This window comes from Triturus cristatus, chromosome 10, assembly GCF_964204655.1.
Source record: "Triturus cristatus chromosome 10, aTriCri1.1, whole genome shotgun sequence".
Taxonomy (NCBI): Eukaryota; Metazoa; Chordata; class Amphibia; order Caudata; family Salamandridae; genus Triturus; species Triturus cristatus.
Window position 1 is genome coordinate 671,129,512 of NC_140593.1, and position 20,864 is coordinate 671,150,375.

The 20,864-nt window shown below is 51.4% G+C and overlaps 1 protein-coding gene across 2 annotated transcripts in view; it reads left to right on the forward strand.

The window, feature by feature from the left end:
- WDR90 (WD repeat domain 90) overlaps positions 1-20,864 on the forward strand; it is a 1,426,420-nt gene that overhangs the window by 887,750 nt on the left and 517,806 nt on the right. For both annotated transcript variants that reach the window (XM_085628141.1, XM_085628142.1), the window contains exons 33-34: positions 15,572-15,762; positions 16,100-16,268. In XM_085628141.1, coding sequence (XP_085484267.1) covers positions 15,572-15,762; positions 16,100-16,268 — 360 coding nt within the window. The remainder of the gene's footprint in view (positions 1-15,571; positions 15,763-16,099; positions 16,269-20,864) is intronic.

Consider the following 20,864-nt stretch of genomic DNA (forward strand, 5'->3'; position numbering starts at 1 on the left):
AGTTTTCTGTCCCAACACCCCACCCCGAGAGTCTGGTTATCCAGGCCTCTACCTCCCAATCCTCCTTCCCGTCCGCTCCTCCGGACCAGGATTCCAAGAGACTGGAACAGTTCGGTAAGAAGCTGTTCTCCTCGCTCAGTTTGGGCCTGCGGTCTTTGAACACCGCCTGTCTCTTGGACCGTTATTCCCACTCTCTGTGGGATACAGTGGAGGACGTGCTGCCACTGTGCCCGGAGGAGGCCCGGGCGCGGCTTTCCTCGGCTCTGGCCGATGGGAGAGATGCAGCGCGCCATGCAATCCGATGTGGACTCGACACTACGGACTCGCTGGGTAGGGCGATTTCTACCACGGTGGCGCTTCGACGTCACGCCTGTCTGCGGTCCACGTCCTTTTCAGGGGATGTCCAGAGCACACTCATGGACATGCCTTTTGATGGCGCTCGCCTTTTTGGTGAGAAAGCGGACAGTGCGCTGGCTCGCTTCAAGGACTCCCGGGCTACGGCCACGTCCTTGGGCCTCTCGGCCCCGCGGCCACAAACTTCCGCTTTTCGCTCCTTTCGTGGCCAAGGAAGGGGCACCTCCTCACGTCCTCCTAGCCACCGGCCGCAGAACCAGCCTGCACGCGGACGTGGTTTCCGCCGAGGCGGTACTGGAGGACGACGCGGTCAGTCCACATCCACCCCGGCAGCATCCGCCTCAAAGCCTTCCTAGTCCGAGCTTTCAGGCCCATTCCACGCCAGTGGGAGGCCGGGATCGCCATCACCTGCTCCACTGGCGTACCATTACTTCGGACAGGTGGGTGCTGCAAATCGTCCGAAGGGGTTACTCCCTCCCCTTCGAGACGACCCCTCCAGCCATGCCACCGCAGCACCACCGTTTCTCGGAGGATCATTTGAATCTTCTACAAGAGGAAGTTTCGGCCCTCTTGGCCAAGGAGGCCGTCGAGCGCGTTCCGAGCCCAGAAGTAGGTCATGGTTGTTATTCCCACTACTTTCTGGTTCCCACGAAGGGCAAAGGAGGCCTACGCCCTATCTTGGACCTCAGGAACGTCAATGCCTTCCTCCGGAAGGAACGGTTCAAAATGTTGACTTTGGCTCAGGTTCTAGCTGCCCTAGACCCTGGAGACTGGATGGTAGCGTTGGACTTGCAGGACGCATATTTCCATATCCCCGTCCTGCCAGCCCACCGGCGTTACCTGCGGTTCACGGTGGGTCAGGAGCACTTTCAGTTCACCGTGCTCCCCTTCGGCCTTACCAGTGCCCCTCGGGTGTTCACGAAAGTGATGGCGGTGGTCGCAGCTCATCTGCGCAGATCAGGGGTTCCAGTCTTCCCCTATCTCGACGACTGGTTGTTGAAGGCGGGCTCGCCCCAGACAGTCGTCTCCCACCTCCAGACTACGGCGGATCTCCTGCATTTGCTAGGGTTTTCCATCAACGTGCCGAAGTCACACCTGAGCCCCTCTCAGGAGCTCCTCTTCATCGGAGCGGTTCTCGATTCGGCGCAGTTCCGGGTTCATCCACCGGCACAGTGGGTCCGGGATATACAGGCCCTGATTCCCATCCTTCGCCCTCTATCCTGGGTTTCGGTCAGGCTACTGTTGCGGCTTCTGGGGCTGATGGCCTCCTGCATCCTACTAGTGCATCAGGCCAGGCGGTGCATGCGGGCTCTGCAGTGGGACCTGAAGTTTCAGTGGGCCCAGCATCACGGCAACCTGTCCGACCATGTCTTGATCTCGGAGGGCACTGCACAGCAGTTGCAGTGGTGGCTCACGGACTGCGATTGGGTCACGGGCAAGAGCCTCTCCCTACCCCTACCGGAGCATGTCGTAGTGACGGATGCGTCCCTCCTGGGATGGGGTGGCCATATGGGAGAGGCGGAGATCAGAGGCCTCTGGTCTCCGGCGGAGTCTCGCCTCCACATCAACTTGTTGGAGCTGAGAGCGATCCGACTTGCACTGAAAGCCTTCCTTCCCTCTGTCCGGGGAAGTGTCGTGCAGGTGTTCACGGACAACACCACCGCCATGTGGTATTGCAACAAACAGGGCAGGGTGGGGTCGTGGACCCTTTGTGAGGAGGCTCTGCGCCTCTGGACATGGCTGGAACACCAGGGCATCACCCTGGTGGTTCAACATCTGGCGGGCTCTCTGAACGCCAGAGCAGACGAACTCAGCCGCCGGTGCATGATGGATCACGAATGGCGTCTGAACTCCGAGGTGGCGCAAGGTCTCTTTCAGCAGTGGGGAGAGCCTTGGTTAGATCTATTCGCCACCGACGAGAACGCGCAATGTCAGCAGTTCTGCGCGTTGGAATTTCCAAGGCGGCACTCGCTTGGCGACGCTTTTCGTCGCGAGTGGAGTTGCAGTCTGTTGTACACCTTTCCGCCTATACCACTTCTGCCCAGAGTGCTGAAGAAGATCAGGCACGACCGGGCCCATGTCATCTTGGTGGCTCCGGATTGGGCACGAAGATACTGGTATCCCGAGCTACTCAGTCTGTTGACCGATCCCCCGATACGTCTGCCCCTTCGGGAGGATCTTCTGTCGCAGCAGCAGGGGACGGTCCTCCACCCAAACCTGTCCAGCCTCCACCTCCATGCGTGGAGATTGAGCGGCGGCAGTTGATGCCATTTGACTTGCCTCCTGAAGTCTGTGATATCATTCTGGCAGCCAGGCGTCCCTCCACAAAGTCGGTATACGCCTGCCGGTGGAACAAATTTGTGGCATGGTGCACAGCAAAGGCTGTGGATCCCCTTTCCGCCCCTCTTTCTGAGGTTCTCCTCTTCCTTCTTTCTCTGGCCCAGCAGGGCTCTGCCCTGGGCACCCTGAAAGGTTATCTTGCTGCCATCTCCGCCTTCTTGCGGCTTCCTGATCAGCCTTCTCTTTTCAAGTCCCCTGTGGTTACACGTTTTCTCAAAGGCATTACTCACACGTTCCCTCCTGTCTCTTTCGTAATGCCTCAGTGGGACTTGAATCTTGTCTTAACATTTCTGATGTGCGCTCCCTTTGAGCCTCTTCACAATTGTCCTCTTCGTCTTCTAACTCTTAAGACTGCTTTCCTGGTAGCCATCACCTCGGCTAGACGGGTGAGTGAGCTCCAGGCTCTATCGTCCAAGCCTCCTTTTCTATCTGTTCATCCAGACAAGGTTGTCCTTCGGCCTCGTCCTTCCTTTCTACCGAAAGTGGTGACCCCCTTTCATCTTGGGCAATCTGTCACCTTGCCCACCTTCTTTCCGCCTCCGCATCCTCCCAAAGAGGAAGAGCGGCTCCACCGTCTGGACCCAAAACGTGCGCTCTCCTTTTATTTGGACCGCACAAAACAGTTCCGAGTGGACGACCAGCTTTTCGTTGGCTACGTGAGTGCAAAGAAGGGAAAAGCTGTGCACAAACGGACCATCTCCCGGTGGGTCGTTTTGTGTATAAAAATCTGTTATTCCTTGGCAAAAAAGGACCCTCCTGTTTGGGCTGCGAGCCCATTCTACTCGGGCCACGGCGGCTACTACTGCTTTGGGATGGGGAGTCCCTTTGCAGGACATCTGTCAGGCGGCGACGTGGGCTTCGCTACACGCGTTTGCCAGGCATTATTGCCTAGACAGCCAAGTCCGGAGGGATGGCTTCTTTGGCCGTTCTGTCCTCCAGGACTTTCTGGTGTGATCTTGGTTCGCAGACCCTCCACCGGGGTTGGTATTGCTTGGGTATCTATTCTAAGGTGAGGAATCTAACTAACGTGTTTCTTTCAGATGAACAAGTTACTTACCTTCGGTAACGATGTATCTGTAAGAAACATTAGTTAGTTAGATTCCTCACCGACCCACCCATCCTCCCCGTTCTGCGAACTGACATCTAGGGTTAAGGCTATCCCTTTCAGGGCCCTAGATTTTTTGGCACCAGTATCGGTCTCTTGCATGGCTCTGCGTTCCTGGTCCGGAAAGCTATGTACAAGAACTGACGTCAGCGCGCGAGGGCAGCGTCGAAGTACTCCGACGACGTCATTCCGGCGCACGACGCCGATGACGGACGCGGAGCCGCAGACGACGCCTAGCGACGCGCAAGGGGTATTGCTGACGAAAAATCTTCCGGATCCAGTCTGACGCCTGGGGATATTCTAAGGTGAGGAATCTAACTAACTAATGTTTCTTACAGATACATCGTTACCGAAGGTAAGTAACTTGTTCAATGAGGTCCTTACCTTTGAAAAGGCAGTGCTGAAGGAGGCCAATCTCCTCAAACCCCCCACCACTTATAACAACATGCCCAACAAACTTCAAGATGCTGTCAATTCCCTAAAAACCGATCCCACTATCATTATCAAACCCGCAGATAAAGAAGGGGCCACAGTGATTCTCGATAGCAAGGACTATGAGCAGGAATGCACACGACAACTAAGCAACACAGAATATTACAAGATCCTGGACACAGACCCAACCGCACGCCTACTTGGACAGCTCCGCATCATGGTGAATGAGGCGTCCACTGAAGGTTGGATTACAGCCAAAGAAGCGGCATTCCTTGTGAACAGCACACCTAGGATGCCCTACTTCTACCTTCTGCCCAAGATTCATAAGGGCGTAACACCCTGTCCAGGCCGCCCCATAGTATCTGGCATCAATTCACTTTTGGAACCCCTCAGCCAATTCAGTGATTTCTTTCTACGCCCTCTGGTCCAATAAACACCAGCATACCTCAAAGACACCTGTGATGTTCTCAACCTCATCCAATTGATCAACGAAGAGAATACAGAGGACATCAACCTATTGATCACACTCGATGTTGAGGCGCTATATACCAACATCCCTCAGGATGCCACCATTGAGGTCTCTAACAACCTTCTGAGAGAATCTGAACTCCCCACCAACACACCGGCGGAGTTCATTACAGCCCTCAGCTCGATGGCCCTAACCAATAATTTTTTCAGGTACAAGACCTCTACATACCATCAGGTCCAAGGTACCAGTATGGGTAGTACCTTCACTCCGAGTCTGGCAGGTCTGTACATGGCTCATTTTGAGGCTACCCACATCTTCACCGACACAAACCCCTTCAATGAGAATCTTGTCACGTGGTAACGTTACATCGATGACATTCTGATCCTTTGGAGGGGTCCTAGGACCCTAGCGAAGACTTTCCACGAGTGGATTAATAACCAGGACCCTCACCTACGCTTCACCATGACAGCGAGTACGAAGGAGATCCCCTTCCTGGACCTTATGATCAGCATCGAGAATGGATTGTTGCACACCACCACCTATAAGAAAGACACAGATTTCAATAGCCTCCTTAGCTTTAAAAGTTTCCATCCTAGAGCACTGAGAGAGAATCTACCTACCTTACAGCCAATTCTTGAGGATTAGACACAACTGCAGCAGGATTCATGAATTTGAATCCCAAGCCAATCATCTGGCCAACAACCTCATGGAGAGACATTACCCAGGTGAGGTTATCAGAAAAGCCAGGAAACGGGCCAGGAACAATACAAGAGAAGGCCTTCTGGAGACAAGGACACCCAAAACCAATGATCTCATAACCTGCGTAACAACCTTTACCCCTCTCTCCAATCAAATCAAGAAGATTATCAACTGGAACTGGAGGATTCTCAACAGCAACACATTGGCCATCGAACCGCCCCGGTTTGCCTTCAAGAGAACCACCAACCTTCGTGATCAACTGGTACACACACGCCCTCTTACACCTCAAGTAACCAGGGAAACCACTCTGTGGAACATCCCGGCCGTCACAGGACACTACCCCTGCGGGAACTGCGGTGCATGCTCCTCCACACAGCACACTAAGTCAACTAGGGAACTTCCGATGGGAACAACGCAAACACACAAACTGCAACACTACGAATTGTGTGTATCTCATCAAATGCCCCTGTACCTTGTATTACATCGGCATGACCACCAGAGCAGTCAAAACTTGGATCAGCGAGCATAAAAGCACAGTGCGACGAGCACGCTCAGCCACCAAACTTACTAATCATCTTTTGGAAAAAGGCCACCCGTGTGAGGCCATCCAGTGGACTATCCTAGAGGCCAATCCAGGTTGGAACAGTAACTCCCTATTCAGACGTGAACAACGGTGGGTCCACCGCCTCCACACCAATACCCAGGGCCTCAACGATGATATCGCCTGGACGGAGTTATAATTCACTTAACAGATTAACACCAGGCACAGAATAACCATCTCCTGAGCAGTGTCCCCTTGGATGAGCTCTTCAACCTCAATGTGAACTCAGTCACCCAGTATCCCACTCCTATACTGTGACCCCAGCTCTCCCTACTATTGGTGGGATGGGCGTTGCACTAAGGATCTGTGTGTACTCCGATATTCATTATATCCCACACTTCCCCCACCTGAGGGCTTAGTTCCCGACTGCCGCCCCGGGGCGTATATATGCTTACGCTACACATTATGAGGTAATCTCACCTCCTCTGCCAACCCCCCTTCATAACTTGGCTCACATGCCCACACAACATAATATTATGTTAAACACACGCGCTACTCTTCATTGCTTGCAGTAGCATAGCGCCCTCAGGACTTTATTAACATAATTCAAACAGATCTCCACGGCGCGCACGAGCGCTACCTCACATCAGTGTCACAGGACATGCACATGCGCAGTCTAACCACCAGCTGACTGGGCATCACGGGATCTAACCGGAAGTAGGCAGCTCCCCTGTCACCGCAGCGGAGCTAAAAGAAACGGCACAGCTATCTCGCCCTCCACCTACGAGCTGGCGTCCGGACAGGGTAGGCTATCTACACCGACACCCGAGTAAAACCGTGAGTAACCAATGCAATTGTGCTGCCTCCATTCACTTTGTAGTATACCTCTGTACGATGATGCTACGACAATAATGAGACGGCGCTATGCACGTTTCCCGCTGTCTCCTCTCTCCTCCCCTATCTGGCATCTTTTATAGCAATCACAGCCCAAGAAGGTGCGGGCATCCCACGCCACTAGCTCATGGAGAAACTGTATCTCCGTATTTAGGTAAGCTGATCATCATCCGAGTGGCTTTTTGCTCAGTAACTCTCTCCCTTGTCGTATAATTATGTTTAGAGACCTGACCAAATATGCGCTAAACCTCTCTACCACACCATGAAATTGGGACCAGGCCGAGTGTGGCCTTGAGGCGCTGCACACCATCAGGCGTGTCTCTACTCGCGCTTCACGAAAGGTTCTTTAAACTGCTGCCACGACCTCGACCGGGGTGACACGTGTTGCTAGGGGTGTTCACCTCCTGAGCCCGGGCACTATTCCTGTGCTAGGGCCAGTGGCTTTGAACTCCCCCTCCCACTGCGCCCCGCCATGGTTGATGACACAGTTTACCCTTGGGTGATCATACTGCTTTTAAAAGCACTGATACATAATGTCTCTCACTTCTGCTTTTAATGCTTCACATTCCCTGGACCATTGTTCTCTGGGCCAACATACCACAGGGCTAAGAGCGAACTGTCCTGACCCCTGTGTGTTTTATCTCCCTTCTTTTCCTCTTGTCTCCACAGGTCATTATTTAGGGGCACAGATCTACTTAGGATCGATAACAGCCACTGACTATTAGTTTGTAGGCTACCTCTCACACCCCTATTAAGTTTCGAGTGAGCTAATGTAACCCCACTCATAACACACACGTCCGTGCACTCACTACGCTTCACTCACACATTTGGTCCTGAAGAAACGCCAAGGATCTTTCAGACCGTTTCAGGCGTAAAACATGTCGACCTTAGCATAGTTACCCGGGCACATGCTGGTAACCTCTAACCTACGGGTTTTTTTATTCTGCCAAGGGTACCTCTTCATTAAAACCTCTTTTTTGGCAACCCTGAGGCATTTTTAATTCGCACTGCACGCACGCACTGTCCCTCACACCTAATCTGTTACCCACACACCCACATGCACCCATCGGCAGCTCTCTAAAAAGATCTCCGTCAAAGAGACCCTTCGGGGGACCTGTAGGGCATTGCACCGCCGGCCCGACGAGGAGCACTGCCCGATGACATCCCTTGGGATGTGTGAGTGCAACACGAGACAATTTGTGTCTCTCCCCACCCCTTGACCTGGCACCCCTCTTCCTCCCCTGTTTCCCTCCCTCTTTTTTCTCCTATGTCCTCCCATTTATGAAGACTGCGTGTTGACTCCTTGCATACACCGACCCTGGAACAGTGCCCCTTGTTTGATTTATGTCTATTGTAGGGTGTAGGGTTCATAGATTCCCTCCTTTATTTTCGGTCCGTTTCTGTTGGGGGGGGGGGGGGGAGTCTGGTTCTTACCTTAGGGTTTTCTTGTTCCTTCCTGCTCTTTTGGTGACTGCCACTTAAATTCTGCTGTTTCCTTTGGGGAACGGTTGGGCGTAGTGGTGTTCCCAGAGCGTTGGCAACAAGTATATCTGAAAGAAACAGTTAGTTGTGGATTCCTTACCTTAGAATTACCCCAAGGCGTCAGACTGGATCTGGAAAGTTGTTCGCCAGCAGTACCCCTGCGCGTCAGAAGGTGACATCGGTCGACTCCACGTTCGGCGTCATGGTCACTGGGATTACGTCACGGTAGCTACATAGACGCCCTCGCTCGCTGACGTCAGTTCTTTATTTTTCCGCGCCAGCTAGCGCAGATCCGGAGAGCGCGGTACCTCCAGTCACTTTCTGACTGACTTTTTCTCAACTTTTGTTGACATCGTTTTTGAGTCCATCGACTCCTGGTGCACAAAGGATGCCCGGCTTCAAGGCTTGCGGTTCCTGTCACCGCCTGATGTCGGTGATGGATCCGCACCGCGTGTGCCTCTTCTGCCTGGGGTGCATACAAGACCCCAAGTCGTGCCCCGACTGCCGGACCATGAATCCGAAGTCTTTGCAGGAGTGGTCTCAAAAGCTTCTCGAGTCCCGCAAGTTGGCTCCGCGCCGCTCGAGGTCCCGGTCGCGTAGGAGGTCGAGGGACCGGTCTCAGCTCCACCATCATTCTTCTTCCAGTCTTAGCACTCGGGTCAGGTAAGTCGAAGCACAAGAACAAGTCAAAGAAGCATCGTCTCTCTTCGACTTCTCCCCATCCGTCGGCCAACGCGATGAGGGATGACTGTGGTGCCCCTCCCGCGGCTCAATATGCGGAGCCTGAAGGGTCGATTCCAGCTTTCCCCCCTCTTTCCGGGACCCGGAGCGACCCCTTCCCAGTTTCGTCAACTTTACGAAGCGATGCACGCCATATTTGGGCAGCCCGACTCCACTGGCACGCCTTCAGGCCCTGCAGACTCGGCTGGGGGCCCTGGGCCTTCAACACCGGTTTTTCGGCCTCGGCACCGCAGGGTCCCCTTGGATCCAGGCCTGGATCCGGATTGTTGCCGGTCTACCTTGTACCACCTCCACCGGCCCCGACTCCGCCGTCACCACATCCGTTGTCGGCATCGGCTGTGTCCCCAGCCGACGTAGACACGGCGCCGATGGGTACTTTTGTGCCCCTGTTCTACCCTGGCTCTTTGAGACTAGATTGGCATCCAGAGGAAGGTGAGAGGACAGGGAGGGGTCTGAAGACCCTTTGACTTACCAGGTTGGTTATGAACCGGACTGGAGAGAGGAACTGGGGGAAGCCAGTGGTCTGGATACCTCCCCAGATCTTGGCATGGTGTCTCCTCCTACCGTGGCTACGGAGGAGGGAGCCTCTTACGCTGTGGTGTTGCGTAGGGCGGCCGAGGCTCTCCACCTCGACCTACCTACGGTGGCAGTCAGGACTAACCTCCTGACAGAGGTGCTTCAACCGGTGGCGAGCTCTTTGGACCCCTGCTGCCAATTAATGAAGCCCTTACAGACAACCTTTTGGGCACCTGGTCCAGGCCCAACACAGGGGCTCCTGTGGATAGGATGATTGCCCGACGCCACCACCTGGCCCACCCCACTTTCCTCTCCCAACACCCCAACCCCGAGAGCTTGATGGCCCAAGCCTCCACCTCCAAGGGCACATTCCCTACCGCTCCACCTGATAGGGAATCCACAAAGCTGGACCATCTTGGGAAGAAGATGTTTTCTTCCTCCAGCTCCAGTAAACACTAAATGTCTGTTGGGCCGTTACACCCACTTTGTGTGGGATACGGTTGAGCAAGTGCTGCCTCAGTGCCTGGAGGAGGCCTGGGCCGTACTCTTTCGAGCAGTTGCCGAAGGAAGAGACGCAGCAAAGTTTACCATCCGTTGTGGGCTGGATACCGCAGACTCACTAGGTAGGACAATTTCCACGTCAGTAGCTCTTCGTCGCTACGCCTGGTTGAGGTCGACTGGTTTTTCCGGGGATGTCCAATCCACCCTTATGGACATGCCCTTTGATGGCTGTCGCCTATTTGGTGACAAAGCAGACAGCGAGCTAGAGAGCTTTAAGGACTCTCGGGCTACGGCCAGGTCCTTGGGCCTCTCCACCACCCGCCCTGCGCAGTGTGCTTTTCGCCCCTTTCGTAGCTACGGAAGGGATGCCCCATCACATCCCACCCAGAGCTCAAAGCCAGCACAAGCTGTTCAGCCCCTGCGCGGCCGGGGACGTGGGAACCAACCCCCTGGTTCTGGGGGCCAGCGGGCAGGCCAGTCCACCACAGCCCCCTCTGCAGCAGCCTCCAAACCCTCCTAGCCTGACCTTTCATGGCCACCAATCACCAGTGGGCGGCAGAATTCTCCATCACCTCCCCCACTGGCGCACCATCACGTCGGACAGGTGGGTTTTGCAAATAGTTTGAAGGGGCTGCTCCCTCCATTTCGAGACTACCCCTCCATCCATGCCACCTCAGTACCATCGCATTTCGGAGGATCATCTGGCCATTCTCCAACAGGAAGTTTCAGCACTCCTGGCCAAGGGTGCCATTGTGGGAGTTCCTGTCCCAGAAGTAGGTTGTGGTTGCTATTCCCACTACTTTCTGGTGCCCAAGAAGGACAACGGCCTGCGTCCTATCTTGGATCTCAGGGACATCAACTGCTTCCTCCGGAAGGAGAAGTTCAAAATGTTGACGCTGGCTCAGGTCCTGTCTGCCCTCAACCCTGGAGACGGGATGGTAACGTTGGACTTGCAGGACGCTTACTCTCATATCCCCGTCCTGCCGGCTTACCGGCGTTACCTACGGTTCACAGTAGGCCACGAGCACTTTCAGTTTACCGTACTCCCCTTTGGCCTTACCAGCGCCTCTCAGATGTTCACTAAAGGGATAGCAGTGGTCACAGCTCATCTGTCCAGATCAGGGGTTCCAGCCTTCCCCTTTCTCGATGACTTGCTGTTGAAGGCGGGCTCGCCCCAGGCTGTCATCTCCCACCTCCAGACTACAGCTGACCTCCTGCATTCGCTGGGGTTCACCATCAATGTGCTGAAGTCATACCCGATTCCCTCTCAGAAGCTCCTTTTCAGCGGAGTGGTTCTGGACACAACGCAGTTTCGGGCTTATCCTCCCGACCTGCGAGTCCGGGATATTCGGGCTATGATTCTGATCTTTTAGCCTCTGTCCAGGGTTCCGGTCAGAATGACCCTGAAGCTACTGGGCGTCATAGCCTACTGCATCCTGCTGGTGGACTATGCCAGGTGGCATATGCGGGCTCTGCAGTGGCACCTGAAGTTCCAGTGGGCACAGCATCAGGGGAATCTTTCCGATTGCATCCAGGTCTCGGAGGGCACTACACGTCCATTGCAGTGGTGGCTAACCAACCAGGATTGGGTCAACGGCAGATCCCTCTCCCTTCCCCAACCACAGTTCACAGTGGTGACAGATGCACACTGCTGAGGTGGGGCGGCCACATGGGAGAGGTGGAGATCAGAGTCCGGACTCCTTGTCAACCTTCTGTAGCTTTGGGCGATTCGTTTTGCACTGAAGGCATTCCTTCCCCTCTGTCAGGGTAACAGTAATGCAGGTGTTCACTGACAACACCACCGCCATGTGGTACTGCAACAAACGGGCGGAGTGGGGTCGTGCACCTTATGGCAAGAGCCTTTGGACATGACTGGAACATCAGGGCATATCTCTGGTGGTTCAGCACCTGGCAGGTTATCTGAACTCCAGCACGGATGAGCTCAGCCGCAGGTGCATGATGGATCACAAATGGCGTCTTCACTCGGAGGTGGTGCAAGGTCTCTTTCAGCAGTGGGGAGAGCCTTGGTTAGATCAATTTGCCACCGAAGAGAACGTGCAATGTCAGCAGTTCTGCACGTTGGGATTTCCAAGGCGGCACTCGCTAGGCAGCGCTTTTTGTCTTGAGTGGAGTTGCGGTCTTCTACACGCCTTTCCGCCTATACCACTTCTGCCCAGAGGGCTGGAGAAGATTAAACGCGACCGGGCCCAAGTCATTCTTGTGGCCCCAGATTGGGCACGAAGAGTCTGGTATCCTGAGCTATTACACATGACCATCGATCTTCAGATCAGACTACCTCTTCTGTCGCAGCAGCAGGGGATGGTCCTTCACCCAAAGCTGTCCAGCCTCCACCTCCTTACGTGGAGATTGAGCGGCGACAGTTGACAGCTTTTGACCTTCTTTCTGAAGTCTGTAATGTTATCTTGGCAGCCGGTCATCCCTCCACCAAAATGGTATACACCTATAGATGGAACAAGTTTGTGGCATGATGCGCAGCAAAAGCTGTGGGTCCCCTTTCTGCCCCCCTTTCAGAGGTTCTCCTCTTCATTCTTTCTTTGGCCCAGCAGGGCTCTGCTCCTGGCTCTCTCAAAGGCTATCTTTCAGCCATTTCGGCCTTCCTTCGGCTGCCTGACCAGCCTTCTCTTTTCAAGTCCCTTATTGTAAATCGCTTCATTAAGGGCATTACTCACTTGTTTCCTCCAACTCCATTTGTGATGCCCCAGGGAGACTTGAACCTGGTTCTCACTTATCTTATGTGTGCTCCTTTCGAGCCACTACATAACTGTCCTCTCAGGCTCCTGACCCTTAAAACTGCCTTTCTGGTTGCCATCACCTCTGCTCGCAGGGTGAGTAAGCTACAAGCCCTTTCTTCTAAGCGTCCTTTCCTGGCTTTTCATCCGGACAAAGTTGTCCTCCGCACTAGGCCTTCTTTCCTTCCCAATGTGGTTACCTCTTTCCATATGGGACAGCCCATCCCTTTGCCCACCTTCCTTCCACCTCCACATCCTTCTCAAGAGGAAGAGAGGCTCCACCGTCTGGATCCAAAATGTGCGCTTTCGTTCTATCTGTATCGCACAAAACAATTCCTTGTGGATGGCCAGCTCTTTGTTGGTTATGTGGGTGCCATGAAAGGTCGGACCGTGCAAAAACGAACTATCTCCCGATGGGTCGTTCTTCACATCGAAATCTGCTATTTCTTAGCGAAAAAGGAACCTTCTGTGGGGTTGTGCGCCAATTCCACCACGGCAGCCACTACTGCTTTGTAGGGGGGTCCCCCTTCATGACATCTGCCAGGCAGCTACGTGGGCTTCAATGCACTCATTTACCAAACACTACTGCCTGGACAGCCAAGTCCGGAGAGACAGCGTCTTCGGCCGTTAAGTTCTCCAGGACTTTCTGGTGTGAACTTGGTTCGCAGACCCACCACCGGGGTTGGCATTGCTGGTGTATCTATTCTAAGGTGAGGGATCCATAACTGGTGCGTCTTCCTTTACAGCAGGTGGCCCTCTGCCAAGGGAGTGGAGGACACATTTCTGCTGATCTGCAGGACTCTCATCAAAAACTAAATCAGGGCCCTATGGTCAATAAGAAAGGGCTTTGAGACTAAAATTGGACAAGCAGCAAAAGTAAAGGGCATATGTCATGAAGAACATGGTGTAAAAGAGACCTGGAGTCGTATATACAGCCATGAGACAATTACAACAATCATGGAGCAATGAGAAATCCTGTGGGGTAATAAAAAAAATTAGGCAGTTAAAAATTTACAAAAGGTAATGATTAAAAGAAACTAGGTACAATAAATAGGACATATTTTTATAAACGTGTACCAATGACATTAAAAAAAGGATTTGGGGTGAAATAGGACACGTGGAAATAAAGACTCAGTTTGTCCCAAAAAACTGTAAAATGTGCAAAAGTGTTCTTCGTGTATCCTGAAGTGTATCTTTAAGTGTATCCTGTATGGCCTCGGTTGTGGCCAATGCTTCTTTCTACCAAAACCTTTATTGGTAGGTCCAATGGAGTTTCACCTGAACAATAAGCTCTCCCAAGTGTATTCCAGGCAGCTTTGGAATTGAAGAACGGGCCCGATTACCCTAGAAAACTTGAACCCTGATGTCTGTGCTTCGTAAAGCTCTGAGTAACCAGGGAGGTGAAGGTGTAGGTTCCTCACAGCTACAGCCCACTCTCTCTACAGGTATCCCTTTGAGTTTTACCTAGTTACGAATCTAATTTGCAGATGTTTATAGTGTTTTCTATACCAATAAACATATTGCCTTTGTACGTCTTCAGAGGACTTAGGGGTACATGCATCAAGCTCATTAGCCTTTTGGGATGCAATAAAGCCCTAAGCCATTCGCAGAATAGGTAAGCGCATTTTTTGTGATTACCTATTTGCGATTCCCTAACTTCATTCGCAAATTTGCAATTCTCTAAATGCAATGCAAAAAGCATTCTAAGAATGTGACTTTGCATTAAAGAATCGCAAATTACCATCAACTTCAAGTCAATGGTAATTTGCAATTCCTTAGAAAAATGCTTAAAATTGCATTTTTCTAAGTGGCATGTGGAGCACACACATGCCCTTAGGGCTTGTGTGTGTGCCACATATGCACTCATGCCATGGGGGTGGCCTTTTGGTCCCATAGCACCCTTCAAATTGCGAGAGGGTTCACGTTCATTCCTATGGTCATCTAGGCCCATTGGAATGTATGGGAAGGCATTCCCTATTAGTAAATCGCAATTTGCGATTCACTAATAGGGAATGTGTAGGAATTACAATTTATTTAGCAATTCCTAAATGCATAGGGAATTGGGAGTCCTTAACCTCTTCTGTGCCCATGACGAGATAGTCTCGTCATGGAGCACGGTCGCGCTGTGCCCATGACGAGACTATCTCGTCATGAAACCCGCCCACTAATGTAACGCCCGGCACAGGAGGGGGAAAGGGCGTGGCACAGAAGGGGTTAATGGCGATTCCTTAAAAATCGCTGTTAAGGAATCGCAATTCCTTACGTTTAGGCATTTGTCCCTTAGTTTGTAACATCAGTGCTATGCAGACTTGTAAACTTCTGGGTGAGACATTTCATAGTATATGTTGAAGTTATACAATTGATACTTACTTACTGAGAATGATAGCACTAACTGAATGAACAGGGTTTTCTGCCCTTGAGTGGAAGTTTGTAAGGGTTCATCAATAGGTTTTTTTGTGGGTCTCAGGCAGATCGATACTTGTTCTTTGTAGTATGTAGATAGGCTATCATTTTAATCCACTATGGGAGGAATACCGCTTAGTGTATGGTGGTGCTGCTATACCTTATAGGTGTGAGGTCATTTTGGATATCTTTGTACTGCGTTGCATTGATCCTGAATTATGCAGTGATACAAATTTTTTGAAGTTTCAACCTGAATTCCTGTCTGTTGCTACTGTTTTTTGTCTATGTTGAGAATGAATTATATATGTTTGTAATGAATTGTCCCATGTTCATGACTTCATTAGGAGATTACAGAGATCGGACGCTGGCTTTGTGGGACACCAAGAATTTTGAGCTTCTGGTATCCAATAAATTTCTTGAGCCAATCCAGGAAGTTGCTTTTAACCCCATGTCTGCTGACCAGTTTGCTGGCGTAGGAACTGGAGCTGTGACATTCTGGGTGATGGAAAAGAGGGACGTGGAAGTCAAACTGAAAGTAAGACTCAGAGGTTTCTTCTCCCCATTTTACTCCATTGTTAGCCAATGCCTACCACACACTCATCTCCTGCGGGGCTGTTTCACCGATGCCTCTCCTACCTGCACTTTTCTGACCAATCTACTTCTTTCTTTCACTTGTAGTTCTACTTTTTCAGTTTGTGATCATCTGCCACCATTTATTCAGCGCCAGTTTCTGCATCCCTTTGTCACTGTTGTGTATTATCCTTAGTCCAACTCCTTATCCTTTTATTGTAATCATGCATACCTCTCTATTTTATGTTCTTACCCATCTCTGTCAAACTGTTGCCTCATTTCCTATCCTGCTCCAATTGCAGAGCCACAGGTCTCCCATTCCTGATGAGGTGAGCCCTGCAGAACTGACCTCACTGACGTATAATACAAACTCTCTGCTGTACTGCGGTACCAACACAGGCCGTGTCTGCGTCTGGGACACAGAAAGCCGCCATTGTTTCATGACCTGGGAGGCGGACGAGGGAGAGATAGGCAAGTATTTCCATCAGAGTAAAAGACTCGATTTTGAAAGAATATCATTGTTTTGCTGTTGATGCGTGTGGGAAGTGTTGAGTGTGTTGATACAAGCCCAGGAAGAAAACACCCCAGGATCCTAATCAACAAAAAGCACCTCAGATCCACAACTCTGATAGGAGACAACGTATCAAGCTTGTTGTTGACTCCACAACGAAGGACTGTTTTCGGTGCTGGAAGTGTGAGAAGCAGGTGAACAGCCTTTGTGGGGCTTTTATATGGCAATGCTTTGTGTTTCATCATATCAACAGTTAGCAAAATGTATATCACAGACCCATTTACAGCACTGACATGGTTCAGGAGAGAGTCTGTAAAAGAGAGACAGAGAACAGGAGGGGAGAAGATGGCGATACAATACCAAATAATAATCAGATAATCCCTCTCATAGAACATTCGAGAAGGGTACATGATCACAAACGTATCATTGTCGGCTTCTGGTTGTAACTTCTGCAGACTGCCAGCTGGTGGCTACAGCAGTTGGCGACGATGTAACTAAAAGAACGCGGAGGGGTTTAGCCCTTGAAAATGTCTTTTTAACCCCTGTCTCTGATATTATCAAAAGTATTCTTTCAGTCTTTTGTTTTGGGTCCCGCGATGTCAGTGCTAGAATTGGAGAAAAACAATACTCTGGGGGAACCCATACATAGGGGTGGGGGTCGTCAAGATGTAGCACTGGAAAGAGGAGGGGTCACAAGGGGCGGGGTCAGGAAAACCGGAGTCACTTGCTGAAGAGAAAACATATTACCAACTCCTAACCGCCTAATCTTATGCAGAGAGTGTTTTTGAAGTACATAGTTTATTCACCTTCCTCTCGAGCTGCCTAAGAAAAATGTATTCAGACAGGAAGGTCCTGTAGGAGAGTAGGGTCTGCTTTCTATGTTCACCCCCACTTTTTGCTTTTGCTTTACTGGTTTTCGACTTAGATGTGGCTGTGGGCCTGCTAATCAGACCCACAGCCCTGCTGTTCTCTCTCTAAATTGATACTATGTACTTTAGGTGCATAACCCATTTGGATAGGATCACCTTATTGGCCCCTGTACAGTGTACCTTAGGTACCCAGGGCATAGGTGTACCCTAGGCCTACCAGGGGCTGCAGCATGTATTATGCCACCCCTGGCCTGGCCTTCCATTATGACACAACTGGCTGATCACTCAGCTGGGGCAAGGTCGTGTAATCACTCCTTGCTTAGGTGTAGTATTCCTATACCTAACTTACATATAGACACATGTGTACCTATCAGCCACTCCTATGGCAGGCCTTAACAATCCTGGAGGCAGAGTGCTTGGTAACATGTGAGATGGTGCTCTAGCATGAGCTGAGCCTGTCTGCAGCTTTCGGAACCATATCCTTATAGCTGTTCTATGATATAGCCTACCATATACTCTTAAAGTGCCTTATAATCTTAAACGGTTATGGTAACTATGGTTTGGCTTTATCAAAACATGTCGTGTAAGGTGTCTAACACTTTGGAATAATACCCCCATCCCATTTCAGGGGATGAGGATATTATCCCTCCCTTCTAGAGGGAGAAGACATGTTGTAACCTACTTACCCGGTTAAAGTTAACCAGAGCCCCAGCATCACAAAATGGATGCTGCTGCCACAGACACGAGTCTGGCCTCCTGCTGCTGGGAGTGATCCCGGCAAGGGAGGCTTGGACAATAGGTTTCCTGCCTTGGGAGGTGCGAGCACCACCCCAGACAGGCCGTAGTGTATTGGGGCAGGGAGGGGTGAAAGGAATGAGACATGCCTGGGGCACACAAGGTGTCCCATGCATAGTCCAGTTCAAACCGGTGCTGGGGCACTCCAGCCCCAGTCCTGGGGCGAAACTGGACAAAGGGAAGGGGGTGTAACCACCCCCCTCCCAGGTCACACCCATAAGGCGTGACCTAGCAGGTAACCCAGCCCCCCAGATTAGTATAAGAGTGGTAGCTGGGCCCCAGGAGATTAGATTATCCTGAACCTGCAACTTGAACACAAACTCTGGACCTTCGACATTCGACGAAAGAAGAAGACTGAAGAATCTCCCTTGTGGCCAAGGAGTGGCTACCCTGTGCAAACAGGCACCATCAAGAGACTACCCTTTGCTTTGCTGAAGTTCTACGAGGGACCGACTGCAGAGCCCGACCAGAGCCTTGACTTCCAGACTTCTCCGACCCTGATCCACATCCACAGCCGAGCTGAGATCCGTGGAGGCGACGAGAGACGTGGGACCGGCTACCTGGAAAAAGTGGCGAGTATCTTCCAGCGCAGCTTCTGAGGCACCCTCGAAGTTGTGCACCGGGGATTGAGAAGCCCCAACCCCAAGCACCATCTGCACCGAAGATCAGCCCCCCACACTCCACGAGTCCTGCGTGGGGCCCTTCTGCATTTTCCTGCTTGCCGCGTCTGTCCGGTTGCTTGCCCGTTGGCTAGCGGCCTTTGTGACGACACACCTTGAAATCTTCACTGCTGGTTTGGCTCCTCCAGACTGGCTCCTGCTTCCTTGCAAAAGAGAAGCACCCCAGACCTTCCTGGTCTGCACCAGAAGCAAGTCCTCTGTTCTTCGTGGGTTCCGCTTGCCAAGGCTTGGTGAGTCCTAGTTCGACTTCGACGCCGTCGACAGCAAGAGCCTTCGTGGGACAGCTCGCCTCCTGGTCCTGGTCGTCCTCGACGTCTCCTGGTACCCGTGGCTGCAGCGACAAGCTTCACCTTTCACCTGCAATCTTCACGACATCGCCTGGTTCCTTCCTGGTTCCACGTGGTCACTGGCTAGTGACCTTGACTCTGTCCCCTCTGCTTGCAGGTATCCTCTCTTCTTGATCCTAGCCTTGGGATCCACCGGACACTCTTCACTGACAGCCTGTCAGCAACTTTCCTTCAGGCATCCATAGAAGTCCACGACGAAACCCGACGCAAGTTCACACCTATGCACCCGCAGCCCGTGGGCTAGGTAACTTGGGTACTTCGGTGCTCACAAGGGTAGTGACTATCCTAGGGTCTAGTTTCCGAGTCTCAACTCTCTAGCTGCTTCAGAAGTGTCCTTAAACTGTTAATTTCTAACTGCTAGTAATTCTATTGACTTTTACGCATTACGCGTGAGTGTTTCCACTCTGCCCCTGAATCCCGTGGGCCTCCCACTTCCTAACTGTTGCTAGTGTAGTGTAGCCCCAGCGATTCCCTAGGCCTAGGCCTATCCTATTTCCGTGACAGTGGTCCTTATACCACTTCTTTAGTATATGGTTTGCGTGGCCCCTAGGGCCTAACTGTATTACTTACCTGTGTGACTTAATGTATGCTTAAATAAGACTGTGTTGTACTTACCTCTAATCTCATAAAGAGTGCTGAGGGTTTGACTAGAATAAATACACTTTATTTTATATATATATATCTGTTGTGGTGTCCTTTCATTTGGTATTCAAGGGATTATATATGGTATCACAGCTGGCTTCACATGCCATTCAGAGTTTAGCCTAAGACTGCTCTTGTCCATGCTACCACTAGGATAGCTGGTCTATAAGGTTGACTTTACAACCAATCACCATAAGGGTTGTTTGGACTGATAGAAGGTGTACACTAGAACTAGTGACATCATACATGAGGCCAACTTCTCACATTGGTGAGCAGCGGTTGGGATCTGAGCTTGCTGTTGTAATACCATTGTAATCTTGAGATACTAAATTGAAAGATCACACAGATATTGTTTAGGTGCATATAACATAGATTATAATACTTAAGTCCTACTGGACTTAGTGGTTGTAGGTTGAAGGGAGTAACACACACTGACTACAACTACCAGAGAGGTTTAGTAGAAACAACTAGTGTAGGTAGGTGCACACACCACACCCTCACTAGATCATGTCTCTGGGAGGAGATCAAGTAGATGCTCTCTCAGGAGGGGCAGGTCTGAAGAAGACCCCCTCTAGATATGATACCCTAACTTTTCAGGAGATGAGACAATTGTGTACCTCCAGAAAGTTAAAACCGGGTGCAAACCCTACCCTCCTTCAGCTAGTACAACTCCTAGAGGAGTATGATACTTTCTGATGGATACATCTGCCAGTGGATTCCTCACCTTGTGAATACCCCCTGCGCCAGCATTCCACGGAACTTTTCTTCCCCAGCATTCCACGTCGACGTGGGCGACGTCATAATACACCGGCTCCGCTCGCGACTCCAATCGACGTCACCGGAGCCATAAGAAGCCCACGTCGGCGTGATGACGTCAGTTCCCTATTTTCCGCGCCTTCGACGCGCAACGGTTTTTCTCCAGTTCTACTTTGTAGTTTTGTCGTGTATCTCTCTTTTATTCGACTATGTCTTCGACTAGGAAGTCGGGCTTTAAGCCCTGTAGGGAGTGTGGAGGCCTGATGTCGATTACGGATCCTCACCAGAATTGTTTATGGTGCCTTTCCTCGGAACATGATATGGAGGAGTGCGGATGCTGTAAAAGCATGAACCCCAAGGCCCTCAAGGAAAGGAAGACCAAGCTCTTCATGAAGAAGATTGGTGAGGAAAAGAGAGGGAGGAAGAAGGAGAGATCGAAGAGAGAGTCATCGACTTCGAGGTCGTCG